Below are 19,232 nucleotides of genomic sequence, written 5' to 3'. Positions count from 1 at the left end.
TTGTTGCGCTGCAGCTTCTGTTTGCACACACAGCCTGGAGTGGAATGAAAACTCATGAGCTTTATAAGGTTAGAAACATTTTATTGACTGATCGATTGATTTTGCTTTCAGAGCGTGTTTGCATCACATTTGCTGGCTTTTTTTTTTTCACAATTGGGAGGTCTTTTAAGCAAAGAAAGGTTAGATCCTTTACATGGAGCCAGGAGCTGAGCCTCTGAGGACACCGCTCATTAGCCCAGAAATAAGCTCGTGTCTTCTTACATATTTTCCTCTTTTAAAACAGAGACCTGATGAAGAGGCGGTTGTGGATCAAGGTGGGACTAGCAATGTTGTCAACATCCATTATGAGAAGGAAGAGCTGGAAGGTACGTGCGCTCCTGCATTGGGGAACTTATTTTCCTCTCCCCCAATTCCCCAGTCTCCTCATTTTCCATGATTTACTGCTGCCAAGGTGGGACCTGGAGCACATGACTAATGACAGTCCAGATGAAATAAAAGGGGATTTGGTCATAGCACAACTCCAGCAGGCCTTTTCTTAGAATCATATTATCATAGAAAATGAGGGTGGGAAGGGACCTCAGGAGGTCACATCTAGTCCAACCCCCTGCTCAGCACAGAACCAGCCCCAACTACATCATCCCAGCCAAGGCTTTGTCTACCCAGGTCTTAAAGACCTCCAAGGATGGAGACTCCACCACCTCTCTGGGTAGCTTGAGAAAGGTTTTCTTAATATCCAACCTAAACTTCTCTTGCTGCAACTTGCTCATTGCTCCTTGTTCTGTCACCTGCCCCCGCAGCTCCATCCTCTTTTGAACCCTGCTTCAGGTAGCTGAAGGTTGCTATTAAATTCCCCTTAGTCTTCTCTTCTCCAGATTAAAGAAGCCCAGTTCCCTCAGTGTCTCCGCACAAGTCATGTCCCTCCAGCCCCCAAACCATTTTCATTGCCCTCCACTAGACTCTCTCCAGCTTGCCCACATCCTTTCTTATTTGATTGTCTCCACTCACATTTCTTATTCACTAGTCCTTAAACACTGAAGACCCAGTATCCCTTTGTGCTTTCACTGACGCAGCTGAAAAATGAATGTAAATCATCGCCTTTTGGGCTTAAACTCACTTAGGAATGTGAGACCTTTGGAAAGATCTGACAAGGTCCACTTAGAAACCACCCTCACTTGCAATATTTGGATCCAGATCTGGGTTTGGTTTCAACCTTCTGCCCCAGGCCAAAGTTTGGGGCCCTTCGGGCACAGAAATTTGGTTTGGACTATGGGAGGATGGGCCAGTGGTAAGCACGCTAGCCTTGGACTTGAAAGGCTGTGATTCTGCTCTGCCACCGATTGCCTCCCCTTCCCTTTATGACCCTGGACAAGACACATAGGCTGAGCTTTTGAAAAGTGACTAATAATATTGGGTGCCTGCCTTAGGACAACACGGAGGGTCTGATTTGCAGAGAACGGGGAGCTAAAATGCTTGTTTGCAACCCAAAAAATTCAGTACCCCTTTTAAAGTGGGCTTAAGCCCTATGTGCCTCACCTTCCTTTATAAAAAGAGATTTCATAGACGTTAGGGTTGGAAGGGACCTCGTGAGAGCATCGGGTCCAGCCCCCTGCCCAAAGGGCAGGAAGTCAACCGGTGTGAGATGACCCAGCAAGGTGAGCATCCAAACGTAGCTTATGTCTACCCTTGGATTGATACAGGCTGGCTGGCTCCTGCCTTCCAGAAACCCCAAGCAAGCAAAAACGATCTACCCCGAAAGGAATCAACCGTCAAGAATAAAGACAATTTAATAATATGAACCCCCTACTCCAAAAAATCCAGATGCCACCAGCAGACTATTTTCTGGGAAAGCCGATGAAGCCACCGGGGACTTCTCTGATGCTGCTCGTTTGGTGTGAAAGGTGTGCAGATGCTCAGGGGAAGGACATCAGGAAAACCCAGAGTATGAATGTTTTCCATCTGCATGATGGGGATAATAGCACAAGAGTGCCATGAGGCTAAATCCATTACGGGTTAGGAGATCTGCAGATCAGCTTTTTACAGGAGGGGCATTGTAAGTAGTATGGTTTTAATGCCTCTTAATAACTAGCTGCACGAGCCTTTCCCAGGATGTAGAGTTGAATGAAAATGCACCTTTAATTGCACTTCTTTGCGACGCATCAACGGAGCTGATGCCGGCGAGTGCTCACAACCCCACCGAAAGGGTCTTGCGACCCCCCAACTCGAGAGATGTCAGCCTTGGCTGACTTCTGTCCTCACTCAGGCCATAAAGCCTCTCCCAGTGGCAAAATTAGCAGTAAAATAAGCCACGGTCATTTTTCACGCATCTTTTCCCCCTTGATAAGTAAAGGAACAAAACAACTCCAGCGGAAACAGCGTTTGCGGTAGCAGCAGGTTGGGATGACTCAGACTCGTGTTTTCTTAGTCTAGCAGGTAGAACAGCCCTGCTTGGAGAGGTCACGGGAATAATTGGGATGCCGCAGGCGTGTGGCTCTGGGTTTTCTAATACGGTTCATTATCAGGAGCTGGGTTCATCTCCGCTTGCGCTTTGCCTTGTGCACAGTCTTAAGGTAATTACTTTCTGCCGCGGCTTAATGAACTGCTGTGAACGTCGTCCAGCCGGAGCTGTGAATTGCATTTTTCTGAAGGACTTTTTAAAAACAAGTTGCAGTCTTGGGGGTTTATTCCCCCCCCACAAAAAAAAATGATGAGAAAATAAACCAGGTAAAGCAAATAAAGACTAGAACAAGCCCACGACCTTCAGGAGCCCCTGAGAGAGATCCAGCTAATTTGGTTTTGAGCACTGTGAATTTCCATGTCGGGGGACTTAGACTCATCAACAGGTCGTACCAGCTTGACTTTGCTTTTTTTTCAAGCCAGATGATTGAAACCAGTGCAAATCCCTGCGTGAACACTTTTATTTCAGTTTAAGCACTGCCTATTTCTGGCTCGCTTAAATGTCTTCCCCATCACTCTTGCCGCACCAAAACAAAGCTGCTTTAAACCTGCAAAAGACTCCTTTGAAATTGCTTTTTGCTTGAAATAGGTGCCGATTGCTTTCGCAGACAAAACCTTAGTGATTATAATTCCATAGTCCTTTCAGTATAAGGTGCCTTTGTATTTAAGATGCGCCTGCATGCGCTAACTCTGAATTTAACGGTTAAAAAAATAAAAATAAATCAAAGACGTATTTGCAAGGCGCCTATATTGCCTTTGACTTGCACGTGAGTAGCAGGCCATTTTCAGATGAAAACATTTGATTTTAAAAAAAGCACCTTGCATTTGAAGAATGTAGTTTGTTAGTGAGGCCAGGCGTACGGTAGGAGTGCTTTTCTGGTGTGGGAATAATATTAACTGAATTTTTTGGGAACATTTTATTCTGCAAGGAAAGGTTGCTATTTCACCTTTATTTAGTCCAAATGCTGAAAAGCAAGGGAAGCTCCCACTGTATAGTTACTGTATAGCACGAGAACGTCAGTTTGACTTTTTAAACTGCCTTTGAACCTGGAAAATTATGAGGGGCAGCTGTGTGAAGAGCCTAGTTAGGTCACGACCATATTTTTATTACCAGCAAATCCTTCCGCTTTGTTCCAGGGCACAGAACTCTGTATGTTGGGGTCCGAATGCCTTTGGTGAGACCGGGTCACAGGCATCACCGAACTCATGGCCAAAAGCACAGGAAACGGGACCGGGTGAAGGGAGCGGTTCAGGAAGAGCAGGAATCTCATGGTAAGTTAACCTGCAGGTCAGCGCGCGGTTGGTGCATGAGCGGGCGTTTCATAGATTTATGGACATTAGGGCTGGAGGGGGCCGTGGACGATCATCGAGTCCAGCCCCTTGCCCGTCGAGTCCAGCGTTGGAAGATGGAAGCACAACTTGTGTAGCTAACGGAGGCATGCAAGAGTCCAAAGTCGCTGCTTCCACGGTCATAGGTGGCATTGAACCCATAGCTGCAGTCAGTACCATTATCCGAGCTCATCCCCAATCTGAATTCAGTTGTTCTGGAATAGAGCCAGATTTTTAGCAATAGCTACAATAGGGATTTTGCCCCGCAGCTCAGTTGAACAGATCTGATATCTTTTCACAGCCCTGACTGACATAACTATGCCGGCAGAAGTCTGTGGAGTAGAGCTGGTGTTAGCAGAAAAGACAGAGAGAGAAATGAAAGGTCACTGCTGTTATGACTTATTCATGACCAAACTTGACTGGGGATTTGAGCTGTTGCCATGACAAACAGTGGGATTTTACTCTGTTTGCATTTAGTGTAAATCTATTTGCTAGAACATCACTCTGAAGAAAAAAAAAAGCCGAAACCTGTGCCCTGTTCACGGAGATTGGATAGTGACTCGGATCCAGATTTATCTAGTATCTCAATCCATTCGAGTGTCCCTCAATTCACTCCGTTTTGGCATTTACAAGCAGATTTTTGAAGCAACTCAGCTCCCACCTTCTTATCTAGGTGCTTATATGGTAGATGGACACTCCTGAAAACCTGTCCTTGATCAGTGGATTCGTTCTTTCTTTCTTTCTTTCTTTCCTTCTTTCTATTGGCCCTTCATTGTCTGGCAAGGAATTTCTGCTGCAAAATTCCTCTCTTCAATATTTAGCTCAGCACATTTTTGCAGAAACACAACATGCCATGCATTAGCTCTGATATTCCCCAAATCAGGTATATATCTTGGCCTGAAACTGAAAACAATGGACAGGAAAATGACACTTGGTTTCAGCATATCCTCCTTAATTGAAAATGCAGGGGACCACTAGATACCGATGATGAAATAAAGGGGTTTGAATTCTCCAAATGACAGTACGCTGTCTTTACTGTACAAAGCCATGGTATAATACCTGTATAATCTTTCTCACGGCTTCTTAAGGGAAGAGCTTGTCGTGGTCCGCTTGACCATCTTCTTATATTGGTCATAGAGAAAGTTGCTGGTTTTTAGCAGGGGTTTCATTAATTCTGCATCTTTGGCAGCAGCGGTGTTTTTCCGCATGGGATCAAGATAGATTGTGAGCACTGCACGTCCCTCCTCCTGCGGCGTACGTGCTCGCTCAGACTCTGGCTCCTTGTTTTCTTCCCCCTCTGCATTTTTTTTTCTGTGTCTTCCTCCGCAGGGGTGTCCTGACTTGCTCTTTTACCATTTCCTCCTGTGAAAGTTGATGCTTTATTGTCACCACTGAAGAACTCCTGGAAATTAGTGGGACTGTCCATTTCTCCCTGAAGCTCAGCCCAGGCAGGATCATCTTGCTCCGACTCAGCTTCTTCGGTAGCCTCGGTGCCAACGCTGTCCTTTGCGGAGCAGATCACGATGACGTGGGGTGGCACTTTATCCCACGGAACGACAGCATTTCTCATAGCATTGAAAACTTTCCATTTTTGCAGATCTGTTGCATCCCTGGAAACCTCTCTCAGCAGATAACACGCCAGTTGTGCCTTCTTAACATGGTGTATTATTCTCTAATCTAAGGGCTGCATGTAGCTCAGGGTGCTTGCTGGGAGAAAGGGCACACACATATGGTTCAGGCTCAATCCTTCCCAGTTGGGGCCACACGGTTATCAATTAGCAGAAGCACATTTTGATTTTGGCATGCCACTCTCTGTTCAGATTGGAGCAAACTTTCTTGAAACAACTCAGTCTTCATCCATGCATTTGTATTGTCTCTGTACAGGCCAGGCCGTTCTTTCACCCCTTTCAAGCACTGGGGATTTTCAAACTTCTAGTAGCGCCTGTAGTTTTTCACTACCATCAGCGTTGCAGCAAAATAGTACAGGTCTTTCTTTGCTTTTCTTCCCACTGGGGCACATTTCTCCTTTAAGTCCCAGTGTCCTATCAGGCTGCAGGTTATAAAAAAAGTCCTGTCTCGTCAGCAGTGAACACGTCCTTGAGTGCGTTTCTTTTTATCCAGAATTGGCTTCACACTTTCACACCAATTTTCTGCAGCCACGACATGGATGAAACACGCTTTGCTACGGACGTGGAGCGAAATAGTGTTGTGATGACACTGGAATCTCTGGAGCCAACCATTTAAAACCTGAAGCTTGATTCCTAGCGTCAGTGCAATTTTGTCTGCTTTCTCCTTAATTAGCAGCTCAGATAGCGGATGTGATTTGCCGTCGTATCACCAAACCGCTCGAACAGTGCTTTCTCTATATCTGAATGCTTGGCACCTTGGATTCTTTTCCGCATCCCGGTTTGGCGTTCTTCCTTTGCCATCTTCTCTATTGAATCCCACTTGTTCAAATACGTCAAAAGCATGGAAGGAAGAAAGCCATACTCTTTAGCAATTTCCGTGCTGGATTTCACTTTCTTATCTACTTCGTGTGTCACTGCCAAGTTCTGGGAAATTGGTAACTCATATTTCCTTTTGACTGCCATGATGTTCACCCTTATTGGATTTGGACATGACCAAAAACATCAGGTATGTACAGTTCAGGCCGTGTTAAATAACCAGCACATTATCAAGCAGCGTTGGAGAATCTTGCTGTGCATGGCATACAAGGCCATGAGCTAGAAAAGCGATATCTCCATTTCCGCAGACTAACGTTGCAATGGTATCTATAAAATATGCCTGCATTTTGAAGTAAGCAAACAGGTTTTCATGGGTTAATGGTCCAAAGGACCAGAAATGGCTTTGAATTTCAAAGTAGCTGTATTTCAAATGATCATCAAGCAAGAAAAAAAATCTACCCTTTCAGCTGGGGAGTGACAGTAGCTTCGAGGTATCCAACACTTTAAACTACCTGATATTGAATTGATGAGGTTTTACCGTACAGCTGTCAGCCAAACATTTAGTGTTATTTTCTTTCTAATTCTTCTTCTTTTTTAATGTGGCAGTAACCAGGAACCTGATAATGGACCAGGCCCCCGTGGTATTACACACAATGCAAACACAGACTGAAAACGGTCCGTGCCTGCAAGAGCTGGCATCCTAGACGCTGGAGGCATAATGCAAATGTTGTATTTATTTCCATACTCGTGGGGCAGGTTGAAACCAAGTGCCTTTGACATGATGCTTCTGTTACCTCCCCTAAATGCATTGTTTTGTACTGCGGTCACAGGAGACGCGTCTCTAATTCTCCTTTGTTCGGTAGACACCCCGTCTCAGCGAGTTCGGTTTATCCTTGGGACCGAGGAGGATGAGGAGCATGTCCCCCATGACCTCTTCACGGAGCTGGATGAGATTTGTGTGAAGGAGGGGGAGGACACAGAGTGGAAGGAAACGGCCAGGTGAGCAAAGCGTTAACCCCGACTCACCAAAGGAAACCCAGTGAGACCTGCCGCGATGCCGCCTCCTCCACTTGCTGTCAAGTGACTCCCCCTGCTGGGGGAAGAGGGGCGTGGATGTAGCTTTCCCGAGGCCTTGTTTTCCTCTCGTTAGTAAATCAGCCAAGTCCTTGTGTAAAAGCACCGCTCTGTTCCTTCATGTGGATAGGTAGATATAGGGAAGAAGGGATAGCCCAGGGGTTATAGGAGACCCATATACCATCCCTTACTACTGCCACATACTCCTTGTATGACCTTGACCAAGTCACTTAGGGTGCATCCACTCATGCATGGATGTTTGGTTCCCCAGGCACAAGTAGCGGTGGCACACCTTGCACTGCCACTTCTTGTCCCCAGGGAATAGCCCCAGCAGCCTTACCTGGGGTCCTGGGGGCCTCCTGGGAGCCTGGATGGCAGCTGCAGCACGGCTCTGGGCGGCCCGGTTCTGCTTTTCAGCTGCACATGCTGATTGAGTGGGCATTGTACCTTTTTCCGCTCAGTTTTTTTGACCCCTAGATATGCAAGGGTCAAAAAAACCCACGGAAAAAAAACCTGGCACAGCGCACGCTCGGGCAGTGCATGCTTGCAGTGCGGAGAACGCTGGACTGTGCGGTATGTGGCGTTGAAATGTGTTTGCAGCACCACGTACCGCACAACCATGCTCGTCTGGATGCATCTTAGATCGTGTCTATACAGCAACCTCCTGCTTTTCCCAGTCCCATCCTCCACCCCAACCAACCTGAAAAAAAACCCTTATCTCAGCCCCCAGCTGCAGTCCAGCTTGCACTGGAAACGTTTCTGGTTGTCAGAGCCCAACAGCGGCTTCACTCGTGCTTGCTGCTCCCCTAAATATGCAGGAGTCAGCCAGCATTTGACTTCTGACACTTCTGTACCCAGCTTCTTGCCTCTACTCCCTCTTGGGGGAGTTTGCTAGGGAAGGCCTGGTTGGAAAAAGGGGCATAGATTCATAGATTCATAGATGTTAGGGTCGGAAGGGACCTCAATAGATCATTGAGTCCGACCCCCTGCATAAGCAGGAAAGAGTGCTGGGTCTAGATGACCCCAGCTAGATACTCATCTAACCTCCTCTTGAAGACCCCCAGGGTAGGGGAGAGCACCACCTCCCTTGGGAGCCCGTTCCAGACCTTGGCCACTCGAACTGTGAAGAAGTTCTTCCTAATGTCTAGTCTAAATCTGCTCTCTGCTAGCTTGTGGCCATTATTTCTTGTAACCCCCGGGGGCGCCTTGGTGAATAAATCCTCACCAATTCCCTTCTGTGCCCCCGTGATGAACTTATAGGCAGCCACAAGGTTGCCTCTCAACCTTCTCTTGCAGAGGCTGAAAAGCTCCAGTTTCTCTAGTCTCTCCTCGTAGGGCTTGGTCTGCAGGCCCTTGACCATACGAGTGGCCCTTCTCTGGACCCTCTCCAGGTTATCCGCATCCTTCTTGAAGTGTGGCGCCCAGAATTGCACGCAGTACTCCAACTGCGGTCTGACCAGCGCCCGATAGAGGGGAAGTATCACCTCCTTGGACCTATTCATCATGCATCTGCTGATGCACGATAAAGTGCCATTGGCTTTTCTGATGGCTTCGTCACACTGCCGGCTCATGTTCATCTTGGAGTCCACTAGGACTCCAAGATCCCTTTCCACCTCTGTGCCACCCAGCAGGTCATTCCCTAGGCTGTAGGTGTGCTGGACATTTTTCCTCCCTAGGTGCAGCACTTTGCATTTCTCCTTGTTGAACTGCATCCTGTTGTTTTCTGCCCACTTGTCCAGCCTATCCAGGTCTGCCTGCAGCTGTTCCCTGCCCTCCGGCGTGTCCACTTCTCCCCATAGCTTTGTGTCATCTGCAAACTTGGACAGAGTACATTTGACTCCCTCGTCCAAGTCGCTGATGAAGACATTAAAGAGTATCAGTCCAAGGACCGAACCCTGCGGGACCCCACTGCCCACACCCTTCCAGGTCGAGACCGACCCATCCACCACGACTCTTTGGGTGCGACCCTCTAGCCAATTCGCCACCCACCGGACTGTGTAGTCATCCACGTCACAGCCTCTTAACTTGTTCACCAGTATGGGGTGGGATACCGTATCGAAGGCCTTCCTGAAGTCTAAGTATACGACATCCACCCCTCCTCCTGTGTCCAGGCGTTTCGTAACCTGGTCATAAAAAGAGACTAGGTTGGTCAGGCACAATCTGCCCGCCACAAACCCGTGCTGGTTTCCCCTCAGCATAATTTGCCCTGCCGGGCTCTCACAAATGTGAGCCTTGATAATTTTTTTAAAGACTTTACCAAGGATGGAGGTGAGACTGACTGGCCTATAGTTGCCCGGGTCCTCCTTCCTCCCCTTTTTGAAAATGGGGACCACGTTAGCCCTTTTCCAGTCCTCCGGGACTTGGCCCGTGCGCCACGAGCGTTCAAATATTCCCGCCAGTGGCTTTGCAATGACGTCGGCCAGTGCCTTCAGCACCCTCGGATGGAGCCCATCCGGGCCTGCCGACTTAAAGGCATCCAGTTCTTCCAAGTGACTCTGCACCATCTCAGGGTCTACACATGGCAGTCTGGCGCCTTGCTGCTGCCTCTCTACAACCCCAGTGAGAGACTTGTCGTGCCCCTCGCTTAGGAACACTGAGGCAAAGAACTCGTTGAGGAGTTCAGCCTTGTCCCCTCTGTCCATCACCAATTGTTTCTGCCCATTTAGCAGGGGTCCTATTCCTCCCTAGGCCTTCCTTTTACTCCCTATATATCTAAAAAACAATTTCTTGTTGTCTTTTACTTGGGTTGCCATCCTCAGCTCCATGGTAGCTTTGGCTCGCCTAACTGCCTCCCTACAAGCACGAGCAGAGGAGGTATATTCGTCTTTAGTGATCTCACCCTGTTTCCACTTTTTATATGCTCCCCTTTTGGCCCTTAGGCTGCCCTGGATTTCTCTGGTCAGCCATGGAAGCCTCCTGGCCCCTTTCCCTTTTTTGCCTCGCTCGGGGATCGTCTTGCTTTGTGCCCGAAGGATCGTTTCCTTAAGGCACAGCCACCCTTCTTGGGCTCCCATCCCTTCAAAACTCCTACTCTGCAGTGTGTCCTTGACTAATCGCCTGAGTTCATTGAGATCAGCTTTCCTAAAGTCTAGCACTTTCACCCTACTAGTTACCTTACCCACTCGCCATCTTATGTTGAATTCTATTATTAGGTGATCACTGTCTCCCAAATGGCTACCGATCTGGAGGTCCCCTATCATGTCATCCCCTGTTGCCAATACCAGATCCACTATGGCATTCCCCCTAGTGGGACCATGCACCTCCTGTGTCAGGTGGAGGTCCTGTACACAGGTTAGAAACCTGCGTGAGCGATGGGACCTTGCTGTCTGCGTCTCCCAGCAGATGTCCGGGTAGTTTAGGTCCCCCATAACTACCGCCTCTTTAGCTTTTATGGTCTCCGAGAGTTGCCTCAGGAGCCCCGCATCTATTTCTTCCCCTTGATGTGGGGGTCTGTAGCAGACCCCTACCACCAAATCCCTTTCTCCTTGCCCCCCATGTAGCCTAACCCACAATCCTTCTACTTCCTCAACCTCGGATTCTGTCTTGATGAGGGTTGATGTATATTGCTCGCTGACATAAAGTGCAACCCCCACCCCACCTTTCTTCCCCAACCTGTCCTTTCTGTACAATCTATAGCCCTCAATATGTACCACCCAGTCATGGGATGAATCCCACCAGGTCTTTGTTAGCCCCACTAAGCAGGAAGGAGAGGCGACAGGTTAAGAGACCCAGATGTCACAATGTCAGTGCTGCTGCCACTGCCAGCTTTTCTGCCTGCACCTGTGAGGTATCTGTCCAGGCAGGACCACTCACCATCAAGGCTTCCACCTAGGTCCAGGTTTGGCGCTGTGGAGTCTACTGTTTGCAGGTCCCTTCCAGTGTCAGCCAGGTAGGGGAGTGCCTGCGGTGTGAGCGGTGCCTCCTGGTAGTATCCCACAGCGAACAGGCAAGAAAGCTACAGGAGGAGGTGGTGAGGCTCTGGAGCATCCTCCACCATGAGGACTTTATTGATTCAGTGCTGGAGGAGACATCTAGGACTGTGGAGGAAGGACTGCCGGGGTGGCTTCAGAGAAGGAAGAGGGCATGGACTCCCAGGAAGGTGGAAGCTGGAAGCTGGTGACCCCTGGCAGCAAGCAGAAGTCTTCGTCCCCACCTGCAGTGGTTTGCTTGGAGAACACATCTGGAGCGCTTGCAACAGAGGAGGAGGAGCACATTCCACTGGTGGAAGAGGCCAGGCCGGGCCTCCCCAAGGTGGGGAGGATCGAGATCACTGCCATCAAGAGGATGTGATGGATGGTGGTGGTTGGGGACTCTTTTTTGCAGGGGCAACCATTTGCCAGCCTGACCTGTTGTCTCGGGAGGTCTGCTGCTTGCCCAGAGCCCAGATCTGAGATATCATGGAAGGATTATCAAGATGCATCTGGCCCTCTGACTACTTCCCCATGCCGCTCATCCATGTGGGCACCAATGATACCGCCAGGGGTGATCTAGAGCAGATCAAGAGTGGCTACAGGGCTCTGGGTGCAAGGATGAAGGGGACAGGGACTGAGGTGGTATTCTCCTCGATCACCTCTTCGATCCTTCTGGTGATGGGGAAAGGCCTGGGCTGGAGCAGATGCATCCTGCAGATCAATGCACAGCTGCACAGGTGGTGTCACCAGCAGGGGTTCAGCTTCTTCGACTGTGGGATGTTGTTCCTAGATGAAGGATTGCTAGGAGGAGACGGGATCCACCTATCGAAGAGAGGGAAGAACATCTTTGCTGACAGGCTTGCTAATCTAGTGAAGAGGGATTTAAACTAGTTTTACTGGGGGATGGAGACCAATGCCCTGAGGTAAGTGGGGAAGTGGGTGACCTGGAGGAAACACAAGGAGGAGAGGGCAACAGGGGAGGCCTCCTCATTCTTCCTGAGAAAGTAGGGCAATCAGCTACTGACCTCAGGTGTCTGTACATGAATGCACGGAGCTGGGAAACAAGCAGGAAGAACTATAAGTCCTCACAAGTCAAGAAATGACATGATGGGGAATAATAGAGCCTTGGTGGGAGCTCACATGACTGGAGCACTGTCATGGATGGGTACAAACTGTTCAGGAAGGACAGGCAGGGGAGAAGAGGAGGAGGAGGAGTTGCACTTTATGTAAAAGAGCCATATGATTGCTCAGAGCTTCTGTATAAAACTGGAGACAGGCCTGTTGAGAGTCTCTGGGGTAGGGTCAGAGGGGAGAGCAGCAAGGGTGGTGTGGTGGTGGGGTCTGCTATGGACCACCAGACCAGGAGGATGAGTTAGATCAGGGTTTCTTCAAACAGCTAGCAGCAGTTTCCCAATCACCAGCCGTGGTTCTTATGGGGGACTTCAATCCCCCTGACATCTGCTGGGAGGGCAATACAGCAGTGCACCGGCAATCTAAGAAGTTTTTGGAGAGTGCTGGGGACAACGTCTTGGTGCAGGTGCTGGAGCAGCCAACTAGGGTCCATTCTCTTCTTGACCAGCTGCTCACAACCAGGGAAGAATTGGTGGGGGATGTAGGAGTGCATGGCAACTTGGGCAGCAGTGACCTTGAGGTGGTCAAGTTCAGGATCCCGAGGAAAGATAGTAAGGAGAGCAGCAGAGCATGGACCCTGAACTTCAGAAAAGCAGATTTTGACTCACTCAAAGAACTGATGGGTAGGATCCCCTGGGAGGCCAGACTGAGGGGGAGAGGAGTCCAGGAGAGCTGGTTGTGTTTTAAAGAAACCCGACTGAAGGTGCAGGCATGAACCATCCTGATGCACAGGAAGACTAGCAAGTATGGCAGATGGCAGCTTAGCTTAGCAGGGAACACTTCATTGAGCTAAAACACAGAAGGGAAGCTTACAAGAAGTGGAAACCGGGACAAATGACTAGGAAGGAGTATAAAAGCATTGCTCGGGCATGAAGGGATGAAGTCAGGAAGGCCAAAGTGCAACTGGAGTTGCAGCTAGCAAGGGATGGGGAGGGTAACAAGAAGGGTTTCTACAAGCATGTTGGTAGCAAGAGGTGGCTCAGGGAAAGTGCGGGTCCCTTCCTGAATGGAGGAGGCAACCTTGTGGCAGAGGATGTAGAAAAGGCTGAAGCGCTCAATACCGTTTTTGCCTCCGTCCTCACAGGCAAGCTCAGCTCCCAGACTACTGCGCCAGGCAGCACAGTTTGGGGAGGAGCCGAACAGCCAACCGTGGTGAAAAAACAAGTTAGGGACTATTTAGAAAAGCTGGACATGTACAAGACCATGGGACCAGATGCAATGCACCCAAGGGTGCTGAGGGAGTTGGCCAATGTGATTGCAGAGCCTTTGGCCTTTATCTTTGAAAGCTTGGGGTGATTGGGAGAGATCCCAGATGATTGGAAAAGGGCAAATGTAGCACCTATCTTTAAGAAAGGATGGAAGGGGGATCCAGGGCATGGCAGACCAGTCAGCTTCACCCCAGTCTTTGGAAAAATCATGGAGCAGGCCTTCAAGCAATGCATTTCTAAGCACTTGGAGGAGAAGAAGGTGATTAGGAACAGTCAGCATGGATTCACCAGAGGCAAGTCATGCCTGACCAACCTGACTGCCTTCTATGATGAGATGATGGGCTCTGCGAATGCAGGGAGAGCGCTGGATGTGATGGAGATTTCACAACCTCTCTGGGTAACCTGTTCCAGTGTTTCACTATCCTCCTCTTGAGAAAGTTCTTCCTATTTAACCTAAACTTCCCTTGCTGCAACGTGAGCCCATCGCTCCTTGTTCTGTCATCTGCGCCCACTGAGAACAGTCCAGCTCCGTCCTCTTTGGGTCCCTCCCTCCTCTCACCTGTACATTGGATGCCTTGCACTGCTCCCCCATAGATGTGACCTAACCTTCCCAATGAAGCTCCCCATGGATTGAGGGACCTGTACGGTTGCTTGGTTATTCACCCCTAGAATATGCTTTACACTCATAGGATCATAGGAACGTAGGGCTTGGAGGGACCTCTCAAGGTCATCTAGTTCAGTCTCGTGCTCAGGGCAGGAGCAACTGGACTAAGCCTTTCCAGTCAAGCGTCTGGCTAACCTGCTTTTGAAAATTTCCAGGGATGGAGATCCCACAACTTCTCTAAGTAGCCTGCTCCAATGCTTGACCAGGTTAAGTGTCTTTTGATTGAAGCAAGCTCCAACTGGTGTTTATTTGTATTGATTTGTAATATTTCCAGGTGGCTGAAGTTTGAGGAAGACGTGGAGGATGGAGGGGAACGTTGGAGCAAGCCTTACGTTGCTACACTGTCCTTACACAGCCTCTTTGAGCTGAGGAGCTGCATCATGAACGGTACAGTCCTCCTGGATATGTGTGCCAGCAGCATCGAAGAAATTGCAGGTATTGCTCTAGCGTGGGATTGGTTTCCTGGTTTCATTTCTGACTTTGGCTTCCCTTTGCATCGTTTTTATCCCCGTGGATATTTTAGCCAATGCACTGACGGGTCTGAGCATTGCCAAAAAGAGTACATTTGAAGCAACAGGTCTATATTAGATCATTCACAGATTTCACATTTCAGATTTGCAGTCTGTAGGGTTCTGATTGCACTTCTCCAATCTCTGCGCAGATGAAGGTCATAAGACCTTCAGTTTTCCACATTGAGTCCCTATATTTATTCATATACCACACTCCCCAAATAAGACACATGCCTTGTTGGAAAGGCAGCATGAAGAGAAGAAAATACTTTTTCTTTTAACCAAGCTGCTCAGAATTGCTTAAATCCTGATTTAAGGCACACGCCCTAATGTTCAACTGCTGATTTTTTTGGGGGTGGGGGAGGAGGAAGTGCATGCCATACGTAATATATGTAAGGTACCTTGCCAAGCAAGTTGCAGAATTATTCAGAAAGATGATGTTGAGAATAACTTCAGCGAGCAGAGAAAGAGGTATAATCACTTATTGTGCCACTCGTATAGCAGAAGTATGTCTGGACAGCTTGCAATCAGAAAAAGAGGTGAAGCTGATTAACCAAACTATTGGTTACATGATTCTCTTTGGTTTTGTTCTCTCTTAACATCCAAAATGCTCTGAATTGTCTGAGTTCTCCATGTTTCAAAGCCAATGCTTCTTTGGCAGATGACCAAGTCATATATTTCTGTTGAGAAAATAATTGAGGTTAATTGAATAAAAAGCAGCTTTGTTGAAATTTTTTGATTGGCGGTTTTCCATTCAAATTCTGAAAGCGCAGATGATGTCAGTCTCATTCTTAGTACATTCCTCCCAAAGTGCTCCCAATTACAGCCAATTACCCAAGAAATCTCAGGGAAACATTGTGTTAGAGATTATTTGTAATTGGGTTAAATGTGTGGAGTAATACAATAAGGGTCAGATCAGGGAGGAAAATTGCATTATCTAGAAAGGGACATAACAGCATTTGCTAAGCAATGAAAAACAATTTCACTGTTGATTTAGCAAAGGAAAATTCTTGCTTTCCTTGAAAAGACAAAGATATATTGACAGCGCTACAATAATCTTGCTAAATAAGATAGTTTTGGCATTGGCTGGCTGTGTCCTTTGGGAGCGGCAACACTATCTTTCCCGGAGTGCGGTCTTGTTGTGGGTATATTGCATTGAGGACAGGTTTTGTTCTACGACTTCAGTGGGCTACTTTGGCTTTTTCGGGCCAGATAGTAATTTTCTATTACCTATTTTCCTCCCCAGATATGATTTTGGATCAGCAAGAACAGTCCAGCGAGTTTGATGAAAGCATGCGGGTGAAAGTGCGGGAGGCCCTGTTAAAGAAGCACCACCATCAGAATGAGAAGAAGAAGAACAATCTCCTCCCGATTGTCCGCTCTTTCGCAGACGTTGCCAAGAAACAGTCAGATCCACACTTGTTGGACAAGACAGGTGAGGGGTGTTTCTTTGAGCACCCATACCCTCTTCACCGGGATTTTTTGAGAGAGCCTGAGCATGGATCTGCATTGTATCCTTGGTGTGCTTCACTGCCATACCTCCACGTATCTACTCAGAGTTGCACACGCCAAACTGGGGGTGCGTCTATTAACATGCTTTATTTCGCGTGCATTAGATCTACCATTCATTGTGAGGTACTATGAATATGTGCATTAGCTTGTCTTAATGTGTATTAACTAAAGAGCATGGTTTTAAAGTGACACGTAATGTGCGTTAGCCTAAACAACAGGTTTTTTTAGTGATACTTTAATGTGCATTAAAATAGGCTAATGCGCATTAAAGTGCACACATAGATGTGGCAGACATGTGGCGATGAAGCCATTCAGGGAACTGAGGTCTCAAGAGGGGCCATAGGGGCTGACCCTGGAGCAGTTTTGCCATGTATGAGCAGAAGCAGGCAGGTGGGAAGTGCTTGGTAGGGATTTGACCTAGGATGTGGTGTAAACCTATCATAAGGGACCTTGCAGCTGAAGTCCTATCGCCAGTGCAGGAAGCAGTGTTGACTTTGACTGGCCACATCAATAAGTAAGCCACCTCTTCATTAATAACCTTGGATGCTTATTAGAAAGAAGGGGGGATTGTGTAATGTGCGTGCAGCTCTCATTTATCAGGAGGTTACAGAGTGACAACGTGTTATAATTAGGGCTGTGCGAGACGGCACTGTTCTGTTCTGACTTCAGTTTCGAGGTCTGGATGGAACAGTGTTTTGTATCAAATATAATTTCAAGTCGAAATAATATAATATAATTTCAAGTCAAGGCTGTTTTTATCCTGTTTTGATGTTTCACTGGACCATGGGGCTGGGGAAAGGAACTCAGCCCAGCTGGGCTGAGTTCCCAACCCCAGCCAGGGGTGGGAAGGCAGCCCAGCTGGGCTGCCTTGACATCCTCCCCATGCTACATCACGCGGGGGATGGAGAGGCAGCCCAGCTGGGCTGCCTCTCTGCCCCCTGCTGGATCTTGCACCAGGAATGGGAAGTCAGCCCAGCTGGACTGACTTCCCATCCCCAGCACTACGGTCGAAATGTTTTGACTTTCGAAATGTTTCAACTAGCTTCGTTTTGTTTCGAGGCTATTTTGACGGCCTTTGTTTCATTTCGATTTTGCTGTTTCGACCTCGAAATGAGTCGAAACAGTGTCGAAACAAAATGGTCGTCGAAATTTCGCACAGCCCTACTTATAATGGGTATATCTAGGGGAACCAGAGTGAGGTGTCTCTAAGGGTTTCTTTTTATTGCTTGTTAGAATTAAGAAAAAAATATATAATTCCTCTCATGGTCTGACTGGTGCTATCTTTTTCCCTTTCAGCCATGCACCTGTTGTCTCCCCATCCACCCACCACACTAGAGATGAAGAATGGAGTGAACCATGATACAAGCCCTATGGATTTAAGCAAGGTGAGTGAGATGCTGCATAAAGGAAATGCAAGTTATAGACTTAACCCTACTAACCCAGATAGTTTGAGAACTTAATGCTCCAGGAGAAAAGTTGTCTTGACAATCTGACTGCCCATGTGGCAAGGAGAATTGCTTTTGAAAACCCTGGGCATTTGTACACGTGACAAAATTGGCCTTTAAAGTGGCTTAATTGCCCTTTTGCACTGCTTTAATGGCATCACTGTTTACACCTGTGGCAGGGTATTTCACTTTAACATCATAGTTTCATAGTTGGTAGGGTTGGAAGGGACCTGAGTAGATCATCATGTCCGACCCCCTGCCATGGCAGGAAAGAGTACTGGGGTCAAACGACCCCGGCAAGGTGTTCATCTAACCTCCTCTTAAAGCCCCCCAGGGTAGGAGCCAGCACCACTTCCCTTGGAAGTTGGTTCCAGATCCTAGCCGCCCTGACAGTGAAGTAGCGCCTCCTGTAGTAGTACATCGTCACAATGTACACGATGTTCAGTGTGTTTCACTTTAAATGACATTGTTACGTAGCACGGTAAAACCCATCCAAAGTCTTTTAGTTTGCTGCCGTAACCAAGTGCACGGGGTGCTGGAAGCCCAGACATATTTGGGGAAGCTGGGGGTTGGCGGGCTTCCAGCGCCCCGTGCACCATCCCCACTGCCTTCTTCCACCGCCAGCACACCCAGCCGCCCTCCTGCTGCCCGGCCACACTGCCCCAGCGTGCGGTCCCAGGTGGCGGAAAGGCGGCAGGGCCGGTGCACAGGGTGCTGGTGCCTACTTGCCTCTCCCATGGCTGGGGGTCTTGCTGCTGGCAGGCCAAGCAGCCCTTGAGCTGTGTGGGACCCCAGACCTTCCCTCCATGGTGATGGCAGCACCCCCCAGGTGGCACCCGCTCCTGGTGGTCCCAGGGGGCACCAAGTCCTGTGCAGCTCAAGGGCTGTGCAACCCAGCAGCAGCTCATGTGGGCAGGGAAAAAAAGAGGGGAAAAAAAGAAAAAAGTGGCAAGGGGCCTGATCTTTTTCTTTGTTTCTCCCAGAGCCTTCCTGCCTCTCCTGTGGCTGGGGGGCGAGCTGCTGGTGGGCTCCGAGCTGTGGGGGGGCCTGGTCCTTCCCTCCGCAGTAGCAGCACCCCCCCGGGCAGTACTCACCTGCTAGCAGTCCAGCTGGGTGGTCTCAGAGGGCACCACCGCCATGGAGGGAAGGACCAGGGACTGCTTGGCCCACCGGTAGCTCACCCCCCAGCCATGGGAGAGGCAGGTAGGCTGTCCCCTACAGGCAGGCAGCCCCTGTCCTTAGCTTTGTGTGCTTAATGGAAGGAAAAGGCTGCTGAAAATCAGACTAATATTAGGTGCAGGGGGTCTGAAAATCTGGTGCTGAGCTCTTGTGACATTGTGCCTTTTTGCTTGGGCACTGTTGCCTCCTGCGGGGCGAACTCTACTGCAGTCAGCCATCAGTGGATTACACGGTTATCATCGGGCGGGTACAGCCTACCATTCCCAAAGAACAAGGGGCTTTTGTTTTTTCAATTTGAGTTAAATCCCTTTCCACCTGGGGCATGTATACCAAAATAAAAGTGCCTGTGTGGATGAGTAGATAAAGCTGGTA

At 48.6% G+C, this 19,232-nt stretch overlaps 1 protein-coding gene across 1 annotated transcript in view; it reads left to right on the top strand.

The window, feature by feature from the left end:
* Positions 1 to 19,232, top strand: part of SLC4A8 (solute carrier family 4 member 8) — a 64,805-nt gene that overhangs the window by 23,237 nt on the left and 22,336 nt on the right. The window contains exons 2-7 of the mRNA XM_019481049.2: positions 284 to 365; positions 3,592 to 3,726; positions 7,091 to 7,226; positions 14,490 to 14,650; positions 15,971 to 16,159; positions 17,533 to 17,621. Coding sequence (XP_019336594.1) covers positions 284 to 365; positions 3,592 to 3,726; positions 7,091 to 7,226; positions 14,490 to 14,650; positions 15,971 to 16,159; positions 17,533 to 17,621 — 792 coding nt within the window. The remainder of the gene's footprint in view (positions 1 to 283; positions 366 to 3,591; positions 3,727 to 7,090; positions 7,227 to 14,489; positions 14,651 to 15,970; positions 16,160 to 17,532; positions 17,622 to 19,232) is intronic.

The sequence above is a fragment of the Alligator mississippiensis genome, chromosome 15 (assembly GCF_030867095.1).
Source record: "Alligator mississippiensis isolate rAllMis1 chromosome 15, rAllMis1, whole genome shotgun sequence".
Classification (NCBI taxonomy): Eukaryota; Metazoa; Chordata; order Crocodylia; family Alligatoridae; genus Alligator; species Alligator mississippiensis.
The sequence above is the reverse complement of the archived record's forward strand: the minus strand, read 5'-3'. Positions and strand labels throughout refer to the sequence as shown.